General features: G+C 45.0%; 1 protein-coding gene and 1 long non-coding RNA gene across 3 annotated transcripts in view; one reads left to right on the top strand and one right to left on the bottom strand.

Annotated features, from left to right (window-relative positions):
- Positions 1-11,626: 11,626 nt before the first annotated feature.
- Positions 11,627-12,421, bottom strand: LOC137156967 (uncharacterized). Its single transcript, XR_010920952.1, has 2 exons — positions 12,291-12,421; positions 11,627-11,860 (listed from the first exon to the last, which is right to left on the bottom strand). It is a non-coding gene; the product is annotated as an uncharacterized lncRNA (long non-coding RNA).
- A 202-nt stretch (positions 12,422-12,623) lies between these two features.
- The window catches only part of RANBP3 (RAN binding protein 3), a 107,474-nt gene continuing 95,000 nt past the window's right edge, over positions 12,624-25,097 (top strand). For both annotated transcript variants that reach the window (XM_067556603.1, XM_067556594.1), the window contains exon 1: positions 12,624-12,706. In XM_067556603.1, coding sequence (XP_067412704.1) covers positions 12,625-12,706 — 82 coding nt within the window. In that variant the 5' untranslated portion in view covers position 12,624. The remainder of the gene's footprint in view (positions 12,707-25,097) is intronic.

Below are 25,097 nucleotides of genomic sequence, written 5' to 3'. Positions count from 1 at the left end.
GGCTGGGCAAACGACTATTCCACAGTCTGGGGTCTCTCAGAATAGGAGCCTCCAAAATCGAAATGGAATTATGGGTCACATTTCAAGTTTATCTGAACCTGGAATATCCATTTGGAACAGGGTAATTTATATATACATATAACAAAACATTAATTATTTTGGCCACCAGCAGCAGCGGAAATTATCTCTGAACCTGTAATTCATGATATTAAGGACCTGGCTACTAAACAAACAGTACACCATTTACAATGTACGTTACTTTGCTAAACTGTTTAACCAAATACAATGAACAAACTAACCACAGCAAACAATATGAAAGCAAGGAAAAAACCAGATTGGTAAAGAAATTATTTGTACATAACCAACACATTAGGCAACATTAGAAAAGGAAAATTGCCTGACCTTATTACTAATAATCTGCTAACTGGTATTGCCCTCAGGGTATAACAGAAACTGAGGTGATATGGCAATGTGTCAAATTGTGTAGACAAATTCCCTGCTAGTACCAGTCATAATCTGAGGTCAGTGATCTGCACCCTCACTGAGGCACACGTTATTCAAAACAATCTTGTGCAGTGTCTAGTTACCAGTGCTGAATCCTGACCCAGCAATATTTGATAAATGGGTTCCTGTCCATTCAGTAGATTATCTGGAAGACAGCATCTACAAGGATCTACACCAACTACTGGCACGTCACACAGCAATGTGAACCTGCAGAGCATTGCATACCTCATGCCAGGAATGTGCGGACATCATGATTCCAGTGGGTGGCCACAATGGTACAGGCCAAACCACAGGGACATAGAAGCTGTTTGCGCCTGTGTCCTGCCCAGTGATGCTTACCAGAGGGTAACAACCAGCTGTGAGGGTAACCGCGAACATGGTTGGACAGTACAGTGTAGTAACTAATGACAAGAAATATATATATGAAGGCATCATTTGTGATGTCGTAACTCTAAATTCCTCTTTTACTTCTCATGTACGTAGCGCTGTGGGACACACTATAATAATGCCGATCCAAGGTTTTCAAAATGAATCTAAGACTACACCTCTCAACTAAAGTCCTGACTGGACCTGACATTCCCAGGACCACTATATGGGCCTAAGGACAATTGGTAAAGGAAACTATCCGCAAGTCGTACAAGGTAATGTGCAGACCATTGGACATCTGGGGCATGAATGTATGGATGGTTAAAGCAAAATGGTCAAAGCAGTGGTTAAGCCCACTGGGTCATTCTCAGTTCAGACATTATGCTTTTTTGGGATGATGAGAAAACACCCTCCCCACAAAAAGACAAAAAGGAGGAAATGGAGGCATTGCCGGAGCCCTGAGCACAAGTAATAGTATGAACCGACAGCTGAGAACCAGAGTAGGCCTGGCTTTGGCAAAGCAACAACACACCAGTGTCAGCAAACCCAGTAAGCACGTCTCTGACTGGAAAGGACGGTACAAAATCACACAGAACTCTCAAGTAACCACATAAACTCATTCTTAAGAGGTGGCCCAGAAACACATTGATCCCTCGTAAGATAAGGAGGGAATGACAGGATAATGGACGAGGATGTTTTGTTCTAACTAGCAGGTGGTAACTAACATCTGCAGCGTGATACGTAACTTGTTTCTATCAGTATATAAGAGGAGAAGTCCTATGTGGGGCATTTCTGTACTCACCGAAGGGACAGCATCTTGGTGTGCTGACTGAGTGAGTATCATTATCATGGGCATATGCGTATTAGTGTGCCTGTAATCACAGAGGCAGGGTGCTAATACCATGCTGCATCGACAATAAACCTGGCCAAATGCCTTTGCCTTCAAGCCAAGCCTGTGGTCTTTCTTTACAAGTACCGTTGAGGTCTGCTGAATCAGCTAGCTGCATATCCTGCTAGTGCCGCTGATATTGGAGCTCCTGCGCTGACCAGCCGTAACAACTTAGCAGCCTTAACAACTCTCCGCAGCACTAACCAACAGTTGTAACAAGCCAGAAATTCAATGTCTTCATTAAGGCCATGATTTTGGTGTCTAGCAAAGTGATGAATTTAAGCTCCTAGGCTCATTTCTGAAGGTGTTGTGCAGGTTTCTGTTGAGGACAAGGACTGAGAGGTCAGATATGGAGTGATCACATCGCTTTGTGAAATGTGCTTGCCTATGGGTGATGTGTTTTCTTTTCTTATCATTTTTCTGTAAGAGTTAATTTGAGCATGTAGAGATTGTCTCATTTCACCCACACAGCTGTTATTGGGGTAGTTAGCGCACGTATGAGGTACACCACATGTTGTGATAGGCATGTAAAGGACCCATGGAGGTGTGTTGTGGGGGGATATTGACTATCATAGCAGTGGAAATACATCTTGCAGGTTTTGCTTCTGTTGTTACATCAGGGGCTGGTGCCGTTTGAGTTCCTCTGGTCACCTGTCTTTGTCCTACTGCTGTAGAGGTGTTAACTGTCCACTTCACCTTGAACAGGCGCTTGCAATGTGTTATCCCCTTGTATTTAGCTCGGACACTCTGAGTACCTTTCCCAGTTCTGAAGAACTCTGTGTAGCTCGAAAGCATGTCTCTTTCATCAAAAGAAGTTGGTTCAACAAAAGTTATTACCTCACCCACTTTGTCTCTCTAATATCCTGGGACCAACACAGCTATAACAACACTGCAAATAAGGATTATTATTGTGACTATCACACTGACAAGTGCCATATTACACGAAAGCTTTCAAGGGCTGATCACCTCAGAACTACAAAATCGGATCAGTAAAAAGCCAGAAAAATGTGGGTTTCTTAAGAGCTTCTCTGTGGAAAATGATTCAATTTGTCAAAGTCACAATGACTTCTAGGCTACATCCTCCTAGAAATGCTGACCTTCTAACAGAATAGTTCTAATCAGAAAGTGGAGCATTAATAGCATCTTAATAGCATGTTCCCAAATAGAATCTTGAGGCACCAGGGACATGCCATTCTTGTGGCACACTGCTGTCGTTTGTAATTAATTTCTGGAAGCCACAGGGAAGGGGCCTCGCTCTGAAGGTAGGTGGAGGTCGTTCTTTCTGGAAATCATACAATTCCAGGACCTCATTTACCTGCTCTAAAAAGAGTAACTCAATTTAGACCCATGGAATTACTCCAGATTTACACCAAGATAAATTAGATCAGACCCTTGCTGGGACAGAAAGTGATAGCTCCCTCTAATCTGAACTATGCCACTGAAGTTTAGGCTAGAACTAGAGCATGATGAGATAACACAATCTGACTTGCTGTTTTCAGAGCCTAGTGATTGTAAACTTTCTGAGGTAAATTTTTTTCTCAGGCCCAAACCCTGAATTATAGCTAACAATGTCCTGGTATAAAGTGCAACCAAAACTACTCTTTCATGATAAAAAGGAAAAAAAAAAAGATGATTAAAATGTTATATCCTAATTAGGTCACATTACACCTTAGAATATTATTACACATTTATTACAGGTGACACAGATAGCAATGCCTCTGCTTAAGGTGACCAAACACTTTCCATGATAAGACCTTCTTTTGGGTTGTTTATAATTTTGCCAAACTTTAACCATTTGTGCTGAGTGCCTGGTCTCTGGCTGAGAGGGTATTTTTGAAGAACATTTCAGTAAAAATGGTGCAGCCATTTCAGAGAATGGGATCAGGGGAAAATGTTGCTTTGCCCATGTTTTAAAAATGTACAACTCTTTTGTAGAGGAGTGCTAGAGCCTTCATGCTTTGGAACAAGGACTTGAAATTTGGTAGATGATTTGCTCTGGTATCAAGGATACGCCTCTTGCTCTCCCTCTGCAAATCTGACCAAATTTGGCCATGGTATGATATGAACCTCTGCAAATCTGTTAGCGTACGTCCAGGAGAGGCTTCTTAGAGTTTGGCAGCTATATTCTCTGAAGATTCCATTTCACTGAACGTGCTCCACTCCAAGGCTCAGGAGCACAGAAACTGAAAGCGAGGAGGCTGTCTCTCCTGCGTCTTGAATGTTCCTGCTGCTGGCACCTCGGCAGTAAGGAAGAGAAGGAGGAAGCAGCTTAATTGGAATGCAGAAGGGTGAGGAGCCAGGTCTTGGCGGGTGGCTGGGACAAAGGACTGGGGTGGGGGAGATAGGGACAAAAAGCAAATGGCGGACAGCAGCGGAGACTGGGACTAGGAAGAGGAGCTGGCGGGGGGGCTGAGGGGAACCTGGGACAACAGTAGGCTGGATGGACCAAGATTGGAAGGTGTGTGGTCTGGGGGGCCAGGGGCAGAAGAGTCTGTAATTAACAGTCCCCTCAGAACCTGGAATAGATGCCAGGATTCCTAAATGTCACCATTCCTTGGCTCTCAGCAAATATCTGTGAAACCCACTAAGAGTGTGTGCCTCGTCTCTCTGTCTGGCCCATGGAGAGGATGACAACCTACTACTACTATCGGTTACTCAAATGGCAAAGGGCTGCGTTATGGACCCTGTTGATGAGCCATGTGGGTGTCAATATGGTTCCAAATGATGGAATTTCTGTGGTTTTAGTTTGCTTTTTCAAAACCCAAGGAAATTATATTATATCCAGAAAAATCCATTAAAAAATGTCCAGGGAGAGCTAGAAGATGGGTTCTGGTGGCATTCGGTGAGGAAGAAGAGGAGTTGAGAACTTCAGCCCTGAGGTAAAGAAGAGGAAGTGGCCACGTAGGAAGTGGCCCATGGAATAGCAACAGCAACTATTAAAGGAAGCAACATGTGGCTGTTATTTGTAGGATCCCTGGGTAGTGACCCTGAAGTAGTGGGCAGGAAGTGACCTATGCCCTGATGAGGGGTTAAGGCCTGTTTAGAGGCCCAAGTGAAGGGTGGGACTCGAAGGGACACCAGAGAACGGCTAAAGGCAAAGATCTCCCAGGGAGGAAGTCCTGGGGGAGATGCTCTGTAACAGGGCAGGGACAGACTTAGTTATCCTGCAGGTTCCCACCCAGCTGACAGGAGGTGCTCACAAGAGGTGGGTGCACCCTGTCCCACAGCCCATTCCACCTCTCTCCCTCCTACAGCTGCTCTGGCAGCTCCCATATATTTCTAGCATGGTGGCTACTGCTGCTTCTGGTTTGGTGGCAGTGCGAGCCTGATCTGAGAACGTTTGTGTGCTTAGCTGCTATTTTGGCAGGCTGACAAACTTCCCTGAGGAATACGAGAAAGAGGAAATGGTGATTTTCAACAGTTTATATCTCTTCAATATCTGGATGGAATTACATGGGACAAAGAAAAGGCATTTATTCCCCTTGCCAAATATCTGCCACAAACAATGAAAGTGTGAGAACTTCTCATAGACTCAGATTTTGAGGTCAGAAAGGACCATTATGATTATCTAGTCCGACTTCCTGCACAACGTAGGCCACAGAACCTCACCACCCACTCCTGTAACAGACCCTAAACCGATGACTGAGTTATTGGAGTCCTCAGATCATGGTTTAAAGACTTCAAGGTACAGAGAATCCACCAGCAAGTGACCCGTGCCCCAGGCTGCAGAGGAAGGCGAAAAACCTCCAGGGCCTCTGCCAATCTGCCCTGGGGGAAAATTCCTTCCTGACTCCAAATATGGCAATCAGCTAAACCCTGAACATATAAGCAAGACCCAGCAGCCAGGTCTCAAAGAACAGGTCACAAGAATCCGTTTTAAAGTAAAGTGTTAGCAATTTAAATACAGAGGTTGTACCAGCTCTCTCCCCACCCCTTGTAATAGTTAAGTTTTGTGTGAATTCAGAAACAAATCGTTTTCTCAGCTCCCAGACTGATAACTCAGTTGAGGGATGTGGACCTCCAGAGGGCAAAGTGGGGGAGAAATCCTTCTCTCCAGGCCATTGGTCTGGCCAATAGGTTTGTAGTTACTATTTCAGCCAAAGAGCTGGAGCAGTCTCCATGGCCCTTTCTCACTGCTTTTATGGAGAGGATGATCTTCTGGCTCCAGCCCAGCCTCAATTTATTCATTCCTGCAAAAAGTTCCAATGAATCTTAAGTGGCCCCAAGCAGAGGATCTAGATCTCTGAAATTGGACCTGCTTCCTTCTAGAAGGATTGAAGGAAATGCATTTTCCTTCTATTTCTGTAAGGAAATGTAACACTAGGTTATGTCTACACTGCCACTTTTGTCGGTATAATGTACGTTTTTCATAGGGGTGAGAAAAACACATCCCAAGCAAAATAAGTTACACCGACAGAAGCGCCAGTGCGGACAATGCTTTGTTTGTGGGAGAACTTCCCCTGCCGAAACAGCTACCGCTGTTTGTTGGGGGTGGTTTAATTATGTCATTGGGAAAGCTCCCTCCTACTGGCATAGAGTGGCTACACAAGAGATTTTACAGCGGCGCAGCTGCATTGGTACAGCTCTGCCGTAGAAAGCTCTCTAGTGTAGACAGCCTAATTCAAACTTCTGATGAACAGTAAGGACAAAAGCTTTCATTTTTAAAGTTTCAGATATTCCACTATTTCAGCGGAGTCCTGAGAAAGTTCCTGTTCTGTTGCTCTGATCTTCCAAAGAGACAACAGCAAAAACGGGGAAGATAAGACTTGATATTCCTAAGGTTAAAAACAAACAGGAAAACCAAACAAAAACCTTTTGATCTTCTTTTTACATCCTAGAAAAGTAGAAACCAACATGCTTATTTCCTTGGATCACTCAGTGCAGCCCCCTAATCATTTATGCTTTTCTTTGATCTTCTCTAATTTGTCCATATCTTTCTGGATATGAGGTGCGAAGAGCTGAAGACAATATTCCAGAAGTAGTTGCACCAGAATAATTTGAAAAGGACAGTTATCTTGCTCTGTGAGATAATACCTCTGTGGATACAGCCCCAAATTACATTGGCCATAATAAATTAGACTCATGTCTTGTTTATTCTCTACTATCATTTCTGTAGTGGGTCTTTTTCAGCTTTACTGCTTTGGGTTTTTCCCGCCAACTGAATACTTCCGTTCCAGATTATTTTTGCCTAGTTATATTAGCTTGCATTCTTCCAAGCTAAAATGTATTTCCTGACTATATTTCTAGCCTCTGTAGGTTCCTGTGTACTGTGTCTCTGTCCTCACTTATTTTTGCAACTCTTTCCCATTTAGTATCCTCTATGAATTTCATTCATATGCTGAATAGTTCCTCTCACAGATCATTAAGGGCCTGATTCAAAGCCTAGTGGAGTCAATTACTTCAGTGGACTTTAGATCAGACTTTAAATAAGATGAAACCTGACATTTCAAATCCTGACCTACTGATCACAAGAAACCTCCCCAGTTTAATTGCCCTTTGTAATTCCTTATAATGTGCCATCTAGAATAACTGATTTGTGCATCAAGGTCTGTACCCAAGGTCTAAGGATACGTTAAGAGAGATTAGAACAGATTTGTGCATGTTCACATTTCCAAAATTTCCCTCACCAATAGCAATTTGTACAAGGCTTTCCTCACTTCCTAGTTGTCTGAAGTTCTTTCATTTTCCTTGTAAAGTCACATGTAAAAAGAAGCTCAGAATCTCAGCCATTTCTGACTCATCACTGATTTAATTCCCTTCCTCAACTATTACAGTCTCTAGTATTTTTTCCTTGTATACATTTTTTAAATGTTTCTCATTCCTCAGTACTGACTCAGTCTGGTTTTTCTGCTTCTATTTTTTCCTTATACACTTTGACTGACTGGCTATTTTTGTTCAGTTGCTTCCCCACTTCTTCATTTCCAGTACAGGGCAGCACAACCAGGTGACACCGGAGACTTGCCAGGCAGCATGGGCCTTGATGGCCATGCCCATGCCTCCACCCCCCTCTCAGCTAAGGGAGAGAGGGCTAGTGTCCTGGGGTAAACCCGTGCTGGGTCCCCCTGGAGGCTGGTTGAGGCCCCTGCCAGTGGAAAAGTCTCCTGCCGGACGGCCACCAAGGGTAGAGCGCGAAAGCTTCCCTCACAGCTCCGAGTCGGACTCATCACAGAGGATGGTCCCCAGCACCAGAGGCAATGCGCTCGAGGCGGTGCCGTTCTAAGACTGCCTCAGACAGCGGAGACAGCTCCCACACCCCAGCACTGAGCCCTTCACCAGCGCGGCACCGGATCTGATCTCCGGCATGGAGCCCGGCACCAAAAGACCCTGCAACTTCAGCACGTTGCAGATCCCGGTCTTCGGAGTCAGGCTTGGCACTGAGAAGCCACAAACAGCACCGTTCCTGGTCCCGCAAGGGCAAGCGGCACCACAAGTCATCGGTGCTGAGGTGTCGGACGTCGTTGTCCAGCTCGTCGGACCGTGCATCCTCCCATCAGCACAGCTCATGGCAGCACCGGCGTTCATCCACATCTTCGGGGTCGTTTAGGGGCCGGTCCCTGGCTTGGAGCAGTAAGAGCTGGAGACGGGCTCGTTGGCACCAATCCAGTGGCTTGGGGTCCCGGAAGGGCAAGGGCACCTGACACCACCAAGAGGCAGAACAGCCGGTGCTGATGCCAGCACTGGGTTGGCCTCAGGGGCCCTGGCAATGGCCATATTGGGGCCCATGGGGGGCTCAGATGGGACAAGGGAATATGTCAGTCCCATCTTCAACAGCACAGTCGGTGCCCCCCGTGCCACACAAGGAGCGCAAGGGCCATTCCTCGGAGGAGGAATCGGATCCAGAGGAGGGTCTCTCCACGGAGCCCCATCAAGAGGGCGAGCACCCACAATCCTCCTCCTCCTCCCCAGATGAGGCAGCTTCTCAGGACCACAGGGCGCCGCTGACAGACTTCAGGGCGCACCAAGAGCTCCTGAAGTGGATGGCTGCCAACCTCAATCTGGAGGTCAGGGAGCTTTTGGAGGAGGATCCCCTCTTTGATGTACTAGGTTCAGAGGGACCATCAAGGGTGGCCTTGCCTGTGCACAACAGGATCCTCAAGCTTGCCAAGGCCCTGTGGCAAACCCCTGCCTCGGTCACCCCCACATCTAAGAGAGCCGAAAAGAAGTATTCTGTCCCTGCGGAAGGGTTTGAGTTTCTTTTTACCCACCCATCCCCAGGAACCCTGGTGGTGGACGCAGCCAACCAGAGGGACAGGCAGGGGTACCAAGCAGCACCGTGTAGATTTTGTTTCACAGCAGGTTGGAAAAGGCATCCACTTGGGGGGAGAGGGGGGCAGGCAGGGGGAGGGTTCAGCAATACCCCACATACCCTAAGGTATGTTCCCCAAACACCAGTTTATTCAGTCCAGTCACCCAAGCAGACATGGCCACTAGAAATATAGTCTTTTTTTCCCTCAGTGCACTGAAGCTGCTCTGCCTGGCTCCCTGCACTATCCAGAGGATACTCTCATGGCTCTCACAGACCTCAGAGACGCTTCCTCACATCTGGGCAATTTTCAAATATTTCCTATAAATACTATCATCATTTTGTATCCTTTATTACAGAGTTGGTGAACTGCTGTCCTTCTTGCATTGTTTCCTCTTCATCACTCAATAGCGACCTCTTCTGGCTGGCCAGGGAATTGCATGGATCTCATCCCATGGAAAATTCTATTTGGTTCTCCTTTGCTGGTAGACTCATATAGGGGATTTTACAGGTTCCTGAACATCTAACAGCAGCTAATCATCAACAGGACCCTTACCTGGTGTCTCTCTATTTGGCCACAGTGAGTTCAACAGCCTGGGTTCTTAGCTAATAACGGGTGGTGCCTCCACCTGACTGTTCCAGGGAGTCAGAAACCCTGCCGTACCTCCCTATCTGGTTTCAACTGTTCTCAACCAAGTACTTACCCTTATGACTAGCTTGATGCCTCATACATGTACTCTTCTGACACCTCTGTAATGGATGAACCAACAATTAAGGTACACTTTATTTACAAGAGGAAGCATATAAAGGGAAGGGGAAGATGGATTTGGAGTGGGTATATCAGTAACACCTACAACCTGCAAGTAACACAGGCTGGATTTCCCTGGATTCATGAATCCAGGTTATTCCACACTAATGGGCTCCATAATGTGGAGGAACCCATGTACCTTGATGAAGCATCACAGGCCTGATGGCGCTTGAGCGCAGTGAGGTGAGGAGGGCGCTGAATCGCCCAGGAGGTCAACCTCTTTCTTGCAGCAATAAGTGTTACTCACACTGGAAAGTCTCCATGGCATCACGGGCTCCTTGGTGTTTCCAAGCCAAGTTGCTCTTTCCCAGAGCAGTTTGGCAAACTGCTTTCAGGGCAAAATAGGCAACACCCCAGGCTGTGGGAGACAGGCAGGGGATCACCCCACGCTCCCTTCAGGCAGTGTCACAGCTGGGTTGTGGATAGCCAGATCCAGTAGTCAGAGCCAGAGTCTGCCTCGTGCCAGAAATGGGCAGTAAACTATAGTCCCGGGTTGGAGGTCATGATTTGGGAGGGTATGAAGAGGGACTACAATATTATATAGAGCTGGGGGATTTCCTTCTCAGAGTGTAAACCTGTGTAGGAAATAAAGTGAGCCATCTTAGAAGAGTGATCTACCACTGTCAGGATGGTGGTAAAACCACTGAATTCTGGTAGTTCCACCACAAAGTTCAAGAAAATGGCTTCCCATGGCCGAGAGGGGGAGTCCAGAGGTTGGAAGATACTACAGGGTTTCTGGCAAGGAATCATGGTGCAGGCATACATAGTAGCTCCATCTAGGTTTTATTTCTCTAGTTTGTTTATGAAAAGGTCACACGCTTGTGCTGCATACCCTTCACTTCCTCGTCCTCATGTCCCACCCTGACACGAAATGGCGGGACCTGTTGCTACCTGCAGAGGGGGAGGACCCCCGGTGGGCCAGTCTGTACTCCACATCATGGGGCCATGAGTACAGGTGTGTACTTGGTGCGGTTCACCCCCCACCCTGACACCTGCCCCTATTGCGGCGTGAGGGAGACCCTGGTGCACATTTATCTCGAGTGCGCCAGGTTGCAGCCCCTCAAATCTCCCCTCATTCTTCTCTTCTGCAGACTAAACAAGCCTAGTTCCCTCAGCCTCTCCTCGTAAGTCTTGTGCTCCAGCCCCCTAATCATTTTTGTTGCCCTCCGCTGGACTCTCTCCAACTTCTCCACATCCTTTTTGTAGTGGGGGGCCCAAAACTGGACACAATCTCATCAGATTTCTTTTGGCCCAATCCTCCAGTTTGTTTAGGTCCTTCTGTATTCTATCCCTACCTTCCAGGGTATCTACCACTCCCCCCTAGCTTAGTGTCATCTGCAGACTTGCTGAGGGTGCAATCTACCCCATCCTCCACATCATTAATGAAGATGTTGAACAAAACCGACCCCAGCACCGACCCCTGATGTAAACAATATAACAAATGCTCTCCCCTTCCATCTACCCATCATGACACCCCCAACGTGAGACTGGTGTAGAAAGCCGTAATCTGAGCTCCTGAATACACCCCAAGGGCTCCCCTCATTCAGACACCATGACAGAGGTAACCAAACAAACTGCAAAAAGGGGAGGGACTCCAGGGGCAGGGGAGGCAGGTAACAAACAGCGAGGAGGGGCTGGGTGGGCAGCAAACAGCAAAAAAAAGGGGGAGAAGGGGGCATAGGGGAAGGAGGCAAACTGCAAGGGGAGGGGCTGGTAAGCAAGCAGGGGGAGGAGGAGGCCAACCAGGCCACTGCAGAGTGAGAGAAGGAAGGGGCAAGGAAAGTCCAAGGGGGGGACCATGTACACTCACGTGCTAGTGATAGGAGAGTCTCTGCTGCCGTCCAAGGGCAGGTGAGTGGAGGCACACACGTGGGCAAGCAAGGCTGCATGTGGGGCAGGATGTGGGCACTGGATATGAGGGGACATGGTGATAAGAGATGGTGAGGGATTGAATCCCTCATGGGATCCTCTTCTGGAAAGGACAGCTGACCAGAGATGCACTCCATCTCTCAGGGAAGGGCAGAGTATCTTCAGACACAGACTGGCTAACCTAGCGAGGCAGAAGAGAAAAGCAGACCATGGAGACGTGGGTGAAGGGTTGGCGTCAAGGGGGAACACCGGGAACAGTGACCGGGACACAGGTCAGCGAAGGGGGGATATCGTAGCTGTCTGTTTCCTAGTGAAAGAACCTGTGGGCAGGCAGGAAGGACTGGCAATGCCAGTGAACAATCAGTGCTGAGAATTGCACCGACACGTGGTGGGATCATTCCCGCACCAGGCACAGCGTGCTGAGGGGCTGGGGGGCAGGTGGCTGAGGGGGGCTGGGGGGAACACGGAGATGGGGGGTGAGGAGGGCAGGGGCAGTGGAGGACGGTGACGTGGGGGCTGGGGGCGATGGAGGGGGGGCACAGCGGTGGGGGCAGGGGACGTGCTCAATGTGGCGGGGGGGGCTGAGAGGGGCGGGGGCGCTGGGTCCCCACCCGCGCTGCGTTGCCTGGGGGCGTTGCCATGGAGCCGAGCGGTCACACAGCGGAGCCCCGCCCAACCAAGTCCCGGCCCAGGGCAGCGGGGACCACGCAGCCTCGTTCACTTCTCACATGTGGGCTCTCTATGATGAAACGCGTGGAGGGTGCATTGCGCGCATGCGCCGTGTCACTCTGAATGCGGACTCCGCGCCCCCTCAGGCAGGGTCTCGGATAGGCCTGTAGTGGGCGGGTTTGGCGCAGGCGCACTATTTTTCTAACCGCGGGCGGCAGAATGAAGAGAGCCGTTGTTGCCAGCGCATGCGTATTACGACTGTGAAGAACCAGAGCCATGTCCTCCTGGGCATGCGCAGTGTCTCCTGCCTTGACGGGCGAGCGGGACACGGCGCGCCTGCGCCGCATCGCTCTCTGTGGTAAGTCGGCTCGGGGCTGGCCGGCCGGCCGCGCGTTGCACTCTGGGAGTGATTGAGGAAGTAAAATGGCGGATTTAGCCAACGAAGGTAGGGGAGAGGCGGTCGGGACCGCAGTTGTGCGGAGGCAGGGTTTGGGCCGCGTCGGTCGTGGGCTGGAGCTGGCCTGGCGTAGCCTGGGGGAGAGCTCCCGGAGCCCTGCTGGGCAGTTCTCCGCCCCCCCGCCGCCTCCCCGAGTCCCGGCTACCGCGGAGGGAGCGATTGGACAAAGGGAGCGGCTGGGCCTAAGTGAGACAGGCTATTTCCCTGCCCCCAGTCCGCGGGGAGCCGGCCGACGCCCGGCCTGGGCCTAGCGGGGGTCGGCTCTTGAGGAGGCGAGCGCATGGGGTGTGACTGAACAGGGGGGCTGGGAGTCAGCGTGGGTACAGGCCTATGGGTCTAGGGTGTGGGGGCCAGGCGCTGTCTCCCGAGTCCTCGCCCGCCAGTGCCAGCCTACCGATACGGCAGTCCCCGTGGGCGAGTGTGTTACTGATTACTGCTCCCAGATTCAGGAGCAAAGCTGTTCCTTTGCAGCTAAAAACCCCGACGTGGGATGATACCTACGTCCTTCTGTAGTGAGTCCCGCGTGCTTGGCAGGTATGCACCATGTGTACATTCAGAAAGTGAACAACGTACACATGTATGTTTTCCATTAGTCACCCAGTTTTGTTCATGGTGGAAAGTTACATAGCAATGGAGAGGAGAAGTACCTGGGAGAGCTGCCTCTTGCTTAATTATCACTTGGACCCAAAATGTGAAAAGGAAGTTGAGTGCATCTCTTCTCACCAGTTTGGGGTTAGGTGCCTCCTTATATTTTACCCCTTTCTAAGTGGTGTTCAGGTACCATGTTCCTGTGCTCCTTTCCTATCCTGTCTATATGGTAGTGCTGTAAAATCTCCATTTCAGCTGCTGTTTTCAATGCTGTGTCCCCACTTACGTCTAGCAGTTGGTTAAGAAATATGCCTTGCCTATATTTCCCCTAACCTTGCATCTTTGTGTAGCTATCAGTTTCTGAGGGCAAGGGAATTGGTTTTATCTTTTCTCTACCAGAAGGTTTAGGAGAGGATGGGGATGTGCCATCTATAAGTCTTAGTGTGTATCTTCAATGTGAACGATGTATGGAAAACTTGAACACAAACACTGAAATATCGTGTCAGTTTGCCCTTGGGTAAGCATTGAAGTCAAAGCAAAAACATATAGGTAACAAAGAGAGAAATTTAGACTGTCTTGCATTGTGCCCTTCAGAGTAATGTAAAGAAGGCTGAGGTTACTAGGGATGGGATAGAAAATGTCTGTGAGGAAGCCACCACTCTCTTGGGCATTTCAGGTATCTGAATACTATACAAATAAAAATATAGGTTTCAATGGGTTTAATATTAGTCTTAATAAAATGAGAGAGACTAATATAATTAACTGTCTTCAAGGTGACATTACTGCAAATAAGATATGTAACTGCTTATTAAATAACCGTACTATATGACATCGTGGGCCATATAAGACCCTCATCTTAAATGGAAAATATTAAGATTAGAAATTGGATTCAAATGTGAATTCCATGTCCTCAGTTCAAGTTGCGTTTGTGCAGTTTTGACTCGCTCCTCAAACCCTTCCTTCCTTCTGCCTCCACTTCTCTCTATGCACAGGATCTTGCCGATTTCTTCTGAGAACTGACAAAATATGATGTTTTTCCTCCTCTGCTTGTTTCCCTGCTCTGCTGTAACAGAGAGAGAAGTTTCTTGTCTGCTCTCCCCAACCTCTCCTTTTGCCCCAGTGACCCTGCCCTATCCCATCTCCAGATCTTCCTCATGCCCACTCTCATCTTCTCTCTCACTCTTCTCCTTCAGTTTTTACTCTGTTTCCTTTCCCTCACAGTATAGGCTTGTTTTAGTCTGGTTTTTTTTAAACACCAGTCTCTTCTGCACCCACCAAAACAACCAACCAACCATTTTGCTTCTTGAATTGCCATACCTTCTTTTTATACGCTCATTGAATGAGCTGTTTGGAGTTCCTGTCCTCCAGATCCATCCATTGCAGGAGGTCAAACTAGATGATCATAGTGGTCCCTTCTGGCCTTAGAATCCTAGGTCCCCCCCAATCTGGCTTCTGCCCCTTGTACTCTATTGAAACCACTCTTGCAAAAGTCTTTAATCGCTTCCCAGTCAAAACTCAGAACTGGTGCTCTATCTTTCTCCTCCTCAATCTATCAGCTGCTTTCAATACTACCCATGCTCTTCTTGAAGTCTTGACATCCCTTAGCTTTCATAACTCTCTGGCCTCTCATGATTCTTCTGTTGCTTTTCTAATAGATTTTTCAGCATGAACTTTGGAGGATCCTCCTTATCTGCCCACCAGCTTTTTTGGGGAGGTTTACAGTACTTTGTCCTCGGTCCCTTCTCTTCTCCCTCTACACTTATCTCTGAATCGGTCATCTCTCCTCAAACACAAATTCAACTACCTTCTCTATCTTGATGTCTTGCAGATCTACCTCTCTACTCCAGATCTCTCTCCTTCTGTCCAAATCTCAGTCTCTCTCTCTCTAACATCTTTTTGTGGATGTCTAGCCATCAGCTCAAGATCAACCTGACTATAACAGAGCTCTTGATCTCTTCCCCCCCACTACCTTTTTTGATCACTCTGGACAACACTACCATCTTGCTGTCTCTCAGGCCCATGCGCTTGGTGTCATCTTTAACTTGGACCTCTTTCTAGGTCCACACATCCAGGCTATATCTAAATCTTGTTGATTCTTTCTGCATAATATCTCTAAGATGTAGCAGTGCGGATGGATAGCGAAGGCCATAAGTCTCATCATCTCGATTACTGAAACACTCTGGTTTTGACAAATGCATCCTTGTCCTGCTTACATCCATTCAGAATGCTGCTGCCAAAGTCATTCTTTTATCCTGTCACGCTCTCCTTCCATTGGCTCCCTCTTTTCTGTTGCATCACACGTAACTTGCTTATCTTCACTTTGAAGGCCTTTCTCAGTCTATCCCCATCTTACCTATCCTTCCTCATTCAGACTGAGATGTAGATTCCCCCTTCTGATTAGTCATGATGCCAGCCTCCATTACCCACTCATTAAAAGTTCAGTAAAGCACCTTTGTGCCTTCTTCCATATTTTCCCTCATGCTTGGAGGAGCTCCCTGTAAACATCCTCAAAGCTCTGTCATTAACCTCATTCAAAGCTCTCCTTATTGCTCTCCTTACAGTGTACAAAAAACTTCACAACGTTTTAGGCTGCTGGCATGCTGTGGCACCTGTCTATCAGGACCAGTTTTGTCTCGTGGTTTCCTTGTATCCTTCTGTCTGGATCCATCTGTTGTTTGTTTTATACTTAGGTCAGGGCTCGACAAATTTGTTTTGGAGCTAGGAGCCAGCCCAAAAATTAAGGAGCCAGACAACATGGGCTCAGCAGTGGGGTGCCCTGGCCGGACTACAGCAGCCGCTCTCCCCTCCCGGCCCTGCCCCTTCCCCCGCCTCTCTCCCACAACATGGGCCCAGCGGCAGGGCGTCCTGGCTGGAGCAGGGCAGCTGCAGCGCTTCCCCCAGCCCTTCCACATGGGTGCAGTGAAGTCCTGGCCAGAGCGCAGCGGCCACTCACCCTGGAGAAATACTAGGCACCAGACTTAGATTTCTAGGCGCCATGGCGACCTGGCACCCGGTGTTTGTTGAGCCCTGACTGAGGCTGTAAGCTCTTTGGGGCAGGGACTGTCTTGTTTTGTGTTCATACAATGCCTAGCATAATAGGGCCCTGTTCCAGAACTATGGCTCTTAGGTTTTACAATAATGACTCCAAGGTTTTTAGTATAGTGCACCTGGAATTGAAAACTGACACTTGTTTTGATGAATTCTCTAACAAGCTTTCAAGGTTGATTTATATGAATATGCCTCTGACAGGAAGCTGTGTAGCTTTCCATGGTACTTTATCACTCAAACATATGTGGTACTAATAGATTTAAAGAGTAGTTACTACTAGTATATTACCATTGTTCCTGAAAATGCTCCAGGAGTTGCTCTCTAAAGGACAGAAAATACCCTTACACTCAGGATCTGAAACAAGACCCCCACCTTAGATGTTTTTTTATTAGTTTCTTGCTCTTCTCCAGAATAGGAGCTAGCTCCCTAGAATAAGTGGCTGCACATTAGTTGAGTCTGTTTTGTTGCCTGGGCATTTACATCTTCTCCACTGTATGTCTGCACCATTCCCATTCTCCAAGTACCTTCTCAGATTCATGAATTTGACCTGAGCATGGATCTTGGAGATCTTTATTGTCATGCATATATAATCACTTCACCTGGCAGTCAAAGAACTACAGATCATGATCGTAGGTAAAGAGCAGAAGTTTTTTGGTCTCCGAATACATTAAAAAATAGAACCAACAAAAATCTGATACTTGCTTTCAAACTGGGATATTGATTCTATGCCAAATTTGTATTATAGTGATTTTATTTATTTCTGCTGTGACTTTAAATGTACAATTTGACCTACCTCAAAATTGTGATTTAACTTCTTCCCCCCATTTTTTTTGGTGGTCACAGGAACAAAATCTTTTGGAATCTAAATGTGTGTCTTTTAAAACAAACCGCCCCCCCAAATGCTCAATTGTTTTGTTTGTTGAAACACTTAAGAGACAGCTAGCTTTTTTTGTAGGTCCTATAAGCAACATATTTTGTTCTTCCCATGCTGGCTTTTCACTAGTTAGTTATCAAATATGAAATCAGATACTGAATACTTCTGTTTTTGGAGATATGTTAGCATCTCACATAAGCACCATTTCAGAGGGTGCTGGGCTTATAAGTTGGAGATTGTTAACATCATCTTTATTTTAATGTTGTAAGTATTGAAGTTTCAAAAAACATTTTAGAATAGTTCTTTTAAACTTTAAATTAATAGAAAGTGGTGGCGGTTTTATGATTTCCACCTACTGTCAGCTAAAAAATTGGCCTTTTGTTTTCAGCCAGACTTGTCACATCTACTTCATTTGATGTATTCATTCAGCTTGGGCTGAAGGTCTTTTTTTTGTTAGTTTTTGTTATGCTAAAAAAAAAAAAAAACTGTTTTAAAATAAGCTTTCTTTCTATTTGTTAGTGCTAAAAGGGCACAGAAGCTGAAACCAAATAGTCAGTTTATACTGGCAGCAAAGGCTTTTACATCTTGGCTTCTTGAGTACGATTTGAAATACATTTTTATTTGAAACAGAAAAGGGGAATGTGAAAGATCTATGCTATTTCCCTATATTCTCTGTGTGCATATTGATCTGGGGTGACTGGCTAATTCATGTTGCAGGGAATAAGTGGATTTTTTTTTCTAGTATGTCTCTAAATTTAAAATTTGTCGTTTAACAAAATCAACCATGTTAACTCTGGTTCCATTCAAGACACAGGAAAAACATTTTGTCAAGAAGAAAGGACTAAATTATTTCCAAGCTTTTGTGAAAGCAGTACAAATGGTGAGTTTGAAATAATTGTTTGACCAAAGTGATCAGGTAGTCCTGTAGTGGCATTTGCCTCCTACATAGCTGCATTCTAACTTGTACACACAGTTTGTTCATTAAGCTAATCAGAGCAGCTTATTTTTAAAGTGTAGTATGTGTGTTCAAGTATGTTCTCCTCAATCAACTGATTTTTTTTTTGGCTAGCTGATTCTTCTCAACCAGCAATAGCTATCCGGTAATCTGTTTCACAGGTGCCATACGTTCTTGAGTAAACTGATCATTGTGGTTGATGTACATTGCAGTCTAAAGAAGAGTAGAGAATATGCATATGTTGCCTTTTGTATTCAGAGCACTCATACATTAAAGGCAACGAATTGGGATGCTAAACACTCCCTGAGCATGTGCAGAAATTAAGGCTGGACTCTACAACTGATGTTTTCTTCCTGTTCATTTTGGCACTATTTGGAACAAATTACTTGTGCTGTAAACAGAAACTGGCTACTTTAAAAAAAACAAACAAAACAAAAACCTCCGTGAAAATAACTTCTTTAGTCCAAAGGAACAACATGTAGTTCCAAATGTGGCCGAATATGCTCCAGTTCCTACACACACAGTTTCTTGCTACTTCCTTTCAGATATTTTTGGTAATATCTATTGTTTTCACCAGATTTTTGAGAAAAATTTGTGTGCAATCCTATCTTCACTAACCCCAAAATTAGCTAAAATGTAACTCATCCCCCTATATCCTATTCCCTTCTCATTCGTATGGATAAACAAATTACATTTCATGAGTCCTAGTAGGTCACTGACCAACATTCAATGGACAAATTGTTGGACAACACTACTAGGATCAACAATTTGTTTTCCTTCTATTTTGTGTGACTCCGCTAGTCACATTTCCTTAACTGATCTTTCTTTTTGTCTTCCTATCCTGTTCCCCTACATTCCTTTTCCTTCCCCCATCACAATTTTTCTCTTCTTTAAGCTTTATTCTTCCCTCTTTTTTCATTTGTATATTTTCCTCTTCCTGTCTTGACGACCCTCATTTCTTTTCTCCCATTCACTCCCTAATTTTGAGAACAGATGCAACAGAATAATTCATACAGCACTATAAAGCTATAAACGCTTTGGCAGCAGAAAAGAATTAACTAGGATTGTGTAGTCTCTGATGTGTTATGTGGGAATTCAATCAAGTAGGCGTATCTGGGCTGGGTGCAGATCTACACAAGTACTTATGGACAAACTGTCACTTATTATATTATGCATTTGTACAGATGACAAAATATGTATTAGCTTAGCATGCAATTAAGAGGTACTGCGTTCCATTCTTATACTATCTAAAGTATAAGTCTAGGGAAAATGTAAAAGTGACTTTGGTTTTATATACACTTTTTTAAGCAGAGGGAGCCTACGATCAATTAGCATCTTAGACTAGTTTTGTTCAAGACTTGACATTCTCTGGGACATAGTCTGCTTTCTTGTCCTTCACCACATCTGTGCCATTGGATTTACCCATCCTACTATTGATCAGATTTAGTAGGGTGGTTCCAGTTTTCTTCCTGTTTGTCTCTTGCTGGTCTTTTGTGTATTTGTGTGAACTTCAGGAACAGCATAAAAGACGGGGATACTTAAGAGCTACCATGTGTGGTCAAGGACAAAAGGTGGTTGATGTCTTATGAGGCTATTGGTAGTGGAAGGTTGGCTACAGAATGCATTCTCAGCAACTTTGTTTACTCTAGAAATGTACCTATTGTTGCTGATGTTTTTCAGTAGCTGGCGCAGCTGAACTGGTGCTAAGAATGAGTTAATTGTAAGTATAGACAGGACCAAACCATGCTTAACCACAGCTGCAGAAAATTTGATAGATCTGCTCAGAGCAATGTTCAGATAATAGTCATTGTGAACCTGATTTAAAAAAAAATCCAGATTTCAACAATATGCATTACGTGTAGATAAAGTATCCCCAACTGACCAGTATGCTGCTTTTTGTGCCTTGGAGAAGTGCACTCCCTGAGGGAATATTGAATTTATGTTGGCTTTTAAGGCTTTTCAGGCCTTTTTAAATGGGAATGATGGTGTAGATTTTTGAGAACAGATGTACTGACAACCAAGCCAGCCAGTACTAAATCTGTCTCATATTTCCAGAGTGTCATAAAGGAACTTAGTCCATCTGGATCCAAATGCTATCCAAAATCTTAAAGAAGTTCTTGATTTCAAGGCTGTGAAGAATCCAAAGTCTATGAAGAAATTAAAGGAAGTGTTTCAGTAGGCTTGTTTGTTCTTTAGATTCATATATTCCAAGATCAGAAGAGACCTTGTGATCATCTAGTCTGACCTCTTAGTGTAATAATACAAGCCATAGAACTTTCCCCAAATAATGCCTACAACATATCTTTTTAGAAAAACTTTGTCTTGATTTAAAAATTGTCAGTGATGGAAAATCCGCCACAAACTTGGTAAATTGTTCTGGTGGTTAGGCATACATTTTTAGTAGTGATAGTAACTTATTTCCAGTCTGAATTTGTCTAGCTTCAGCTTTCAGCCATTGGATTGTGTTAGACCAGTGGTTCCCAACCACTGGTCCATTGGCCAAAAGTGGCCTGTGAGGGCTTTCAAAATGGCCCGCACTCCCCTTCTGCTGGCTGGGAGGCAGGCTGCAGTCACCCACCTGGTCCTGGCGCACAGCCTGGAGGTGGACTGCAGCCACCCACCTCCCGCCCGGTGCTCATTTGCAGCCAGGAGGTGGGCTGAAGCCGCCAGCCTCCTATCCCGTCCCGATGCATAGCTGGGAGGCAGGCTGAGCCACCCGCCTCCCATCTGGTCCTGGCGTGAAGCTGGGAGGTAGGCTGCAGCCGCTGCCTCCTGCCTGGTACTCGCATATATTGTTTCCTTGAGCCCAGTTGGCCAAATGATCCATATTGCTCTGTATCAGTGACCTGTCCTCTTAATTATTTATCACCCCTCCAGCTTTTGGGTCATCTGCAAACTTTATCAGTGGTGGTTTTGTTTTCCAGGTCATTAATAAAAATGTTAAGCAGTGTAAGGTTAAGAATGATGCCTCAAAGTGGTCCAGGTTGTATGTATGTGTCCTTTGGTATTTATATGTAATGTTTTTGTCTTGTGGGTATGTGCATGCTATTTATATATAAAAATCAAGGTTCAGTATCCAGAAAGACTTCTGTATCTATATGAATGGGGCCTAATCTTTCTGCAGGTTTTTGGCCATATCTACAGAATAATACTGGGAGGGTAAATTTGGGGTACGTCTTTAGTTTGGAATTAGAGGGCAGGCTTCAGCATTGTAGGGAAAATCCTATTCTCCTGAACAGATCATCACCTCTTCCAAACAGAGTTCAAAAGGAACATTCCTTAGTGCCCAAGGCGCTCAACCAATTCTGTGCAGTGGTGCTGTAGCTAGAGGAAACTCAGAATCAGGATCTTGGGTGTTGGGGCTAGCATGTTCTTAGCAGAGTGACCCTGGCTATGGAACTGTTTATCAGAGGAAAATAAGAGGTTAGTGATTTAAATCATTGATCTAAACCATGACTTAGATCTGCAAGCAGAAAACCTTGATTTAAATAATCAATTTTAATCTTTTTGCATTTGTAATGTTTAATTATTTTCCTACTGAAAGGTTGATTCTTATTGTTTGGTAACTATTAAAATGTGGATTTGCAACTAAAACAACTTTTATACTGAATTTGGTACTCATGCTTGTTAACTAGGAAGATATATAATTGTTTAAATAAATGTGTAGATATAACATATCTTAACATACATTTATTCAGATTCTTAATTGATATATTTTGTTACAAAATGATGAATGATGCTGTGACCCGATCTATGATTAGGGTAGATCAACTGAAAATGCCAAAGCCACGGCAGGTTGTAAAAGGAGAGCAGATTTTCCCAGCACTGGTGGGTAACACAGAAGTTAGACTCTCCAGGGAGCCACAAACAGTGCTTCTGATTCCCTACACTGGTTATCAAGAAGCTAAAACAAAAAAATACGCAGCCCCCTTTACTACATTTCAGTCTCTGGCTCCCAATCAGCCACTAGGTCCAGTAAAGAGATAAGCGATTAAACTCTGTGCTCTTTACCAAAAAGGTTCTCCTGACACCAAAGGGTCAGCCACATTACCAGATTAATATGAGTTTGGATCATACCCAAAATACCATGCTGCCAGCCAGGCCTTGAGTAAATAAAAGTAAAGGTTTATTATAAAAGGAAAGAAATAAATGAGAAGAGATGTTAAATGGTCAGAGCAATCAGATACATACAAATTACTTCGAAGTCCATATCTCTATCAGATTTTCAGTAGAATTATGGAGTTTGCAGGCTTGTACAGTCCCTCTGGTGTACATCCAGTACCTGGATGGATCTCAGTCCTTTATTTCACAGGTTCAGTTGCAGATGAGTTGGTCCAGAGATAGGAAGCAGGAATGAAGACTAAAGGAAGACAATATTGGATGTGGTGCAGCTGCCTTTTATAATGGATTGCCATGTGGCTTGTTTCAAACACAAGTCCTCAGTACATGGCATGGAAAAGCCTCAGAGAGAGTCCCCTCTCCGTAGGGCATGTTCTTACATGTCTTGGTGACTCATAAGGTTTAGCTCTGGCTTCTCTCCCTGAGCTCATTGTACCTTCAAGTTCCCTTAATGGGCCATTAAGCATGCTTACTGCTGCTGCCATTCTGTCTTGGGTGTCACCCAGAAACACAGCACAAGATGAAATACCAATATAACACTGATACATAAATGTAAATGTGTTTATCAATTTTAGCGAGTTATAACCTTTCCAACAGTACCTGATGGCATATCACATCCAAATTATTATAATTCTGCATTATTGATATTAAATACTATTCTAAAAGGTCACCCCTAATCCAGACAGTGTCACAGACAACTTTCTATGTAGTAGATTCATTTTTTTAACTTGTGATTTGTGTCAACCTCTCTTTGCATGGAAACAGGAATTCAATTAAAATGCACAAAATATCTGTAGTTAGTGAATTGAACTGATTGTTTATTTCTGATCATTATTTTCTTCAAGACTTTAGAATTGGTAGATCTCATCCTTACAACTAGTTTTTACTCATAAAATGGAAAAGGGAAAATTGTTTTCCTTCTTTTTTCAACTCTGTCACTTTCTAAGCTTTGAATTAACTCATCATTGAACTGGACTACTTGAATAAACTGAATCGAAGAAAATATTTTATTTGCACCTGTAGAAAAGGCTACTGCTGTCAAGTTGGTTTAGCACTTCATTAAACTTTGCTTCCAGTGTCTTATCTAGTGACTTCTGCCAGTTAGTTCAGTGACTTAACTTTTTGTAAATCTTTAGCAGCAAACACATACTGTTTAATATGGTGGTGGTTGTAATTTAATTGACTTTAATAGGTAATATACTCTTTAATCTTTAATCTTAATTTCTGATTAAATTTTAAATGCATTTCTTTTAAAACATCTAATTTAAATAAAAAAGCCCATTTAAATATATAAAACCAATTTAAAAAATCATAGATTTTTATCCACCCTGAACCATATTAAAAAGAGGGCTTAAAAAAAAGTCCTATGGTGACTGCCCACAAAAAGTGTTAGACTCCCATCAGCATCCTTCAGATAATCCCTTCCCTTTTCTCTTCAATTCAAAGCAAGGAAGGCCCTATTTCCCAAAAGGAGAAAGTCAGACAAGTCCAGGAGATTCAGTCTATCTCCTCCAGGAAGCTGCTTGTCTAGGAAATATAAGTGAAGTGGCCAAAATTGCAGATGATGACAAAATTATTTAGGATAGTCAAGACTAGAGAAAATTGTGTGGAATTTCAGAGGAACCTAACAAAGCTACTTGAATGGACAGCACAATTCTCAATTAAATTAATTATTGGCAAGTGTGAGGTCATACACGTTGGTAGGAATAATTTGAACTATACAAACAGACTGCTGAATTCTAAATGTGTGATAACCACCCAGTAATAATATCTTGGCATCATTGTGAATGGCTCCACTGAGCATTGAGATGTCCTTAGTGTGACCCAGAAAAGCAGAAAGGGTAGAATAACTGCAATGGTAGAGCCTTCCCTTTTGTTGGCCAGAAGGCTCTGAGATTGAAGGGGGGACCAGAGAATTCTCACTTATTCACAGCAGCTAGAGCAGTAGTCCCCAAACTGGGGTGTGCCTCCTTAGCAGGGTGCAGAGGAATGTCTGGAGGGGACACAGTGGGAACAGGTCCAGCCCCCACCTAAGGGTGGGAAGGAAGCACCATCCAGCCCCGCTCTGCCCCAGCTCCGCTTCAGGTCCCCAGTCCTAGACCCTGGATGCTCCTGCGGCCCTGGCTCTACCCGCAGCCCCGTCTCTGCTCCCAGCCCGGGGAGGTGCAGACACATTGTATTACTGAGAAGGGGGAGGCATGAGAAGAAAATTTGGGGACCACTGAACTAGAGTGTATATGTGTGAAGAGGTGTTTCAGGTTTGTCAGGTACCTTTTAGATGGTGACTCTGAAAGATGGATGCCCACCAAGCAGGGTCCAGGGACAATAGTCTGTTAGACATTCCAGCACCTTTCTCTTTATCAGGAACTTCTGTGGGGCTTGATTTCTTTAGGTGTTGCCCCTGGATATTGGGAGTCTCCATGTTAGTTTAGTACTCTGGATATAAGGTATCTGGTAAATTTTTCAGTGTGTATATGCAAAGGATTGGGTAGGTGGAAGTGAGTGAACCAATAGTGGGTGATTAGGGGGAGAGGGAGCAATTGGTGGGATAATGAAAAAAAGGATGTGGGAGAAGTGTTAGAGACAGCAAACAAGGGGAATGGAATGCACATTGGAGGGAAGGAAAAAGAAAGAAGAAGTGGGAGAGTGTGGAGGAAATGCACTACTGAAAGCAGGGAAAAGATGCATTGTGTTGAGGAACTGAGAGA

The sequence above is a fragment of the Emydura macquarii genome, unplaced genomic scaffold (genome assembly GCF_026122565.2).
Source record: "Emydura macquarii macquarii isolate MOO-44397 ecotype Brisbane River unplaced genomic scaffold, CSIRO-AGI_Emac_v2 contig_306, whole genome shotgun sequence".
Taxonomy (NCBI): Eukaryota; Metazoa; Chordata; order Testudines; family Chelidae; genus Emydura; species Emydura macquarii.
Note: the sequence above shows the minus strand (reverse complement) of the source record. Positions and strands in the feature narration are given on the sequence as shown.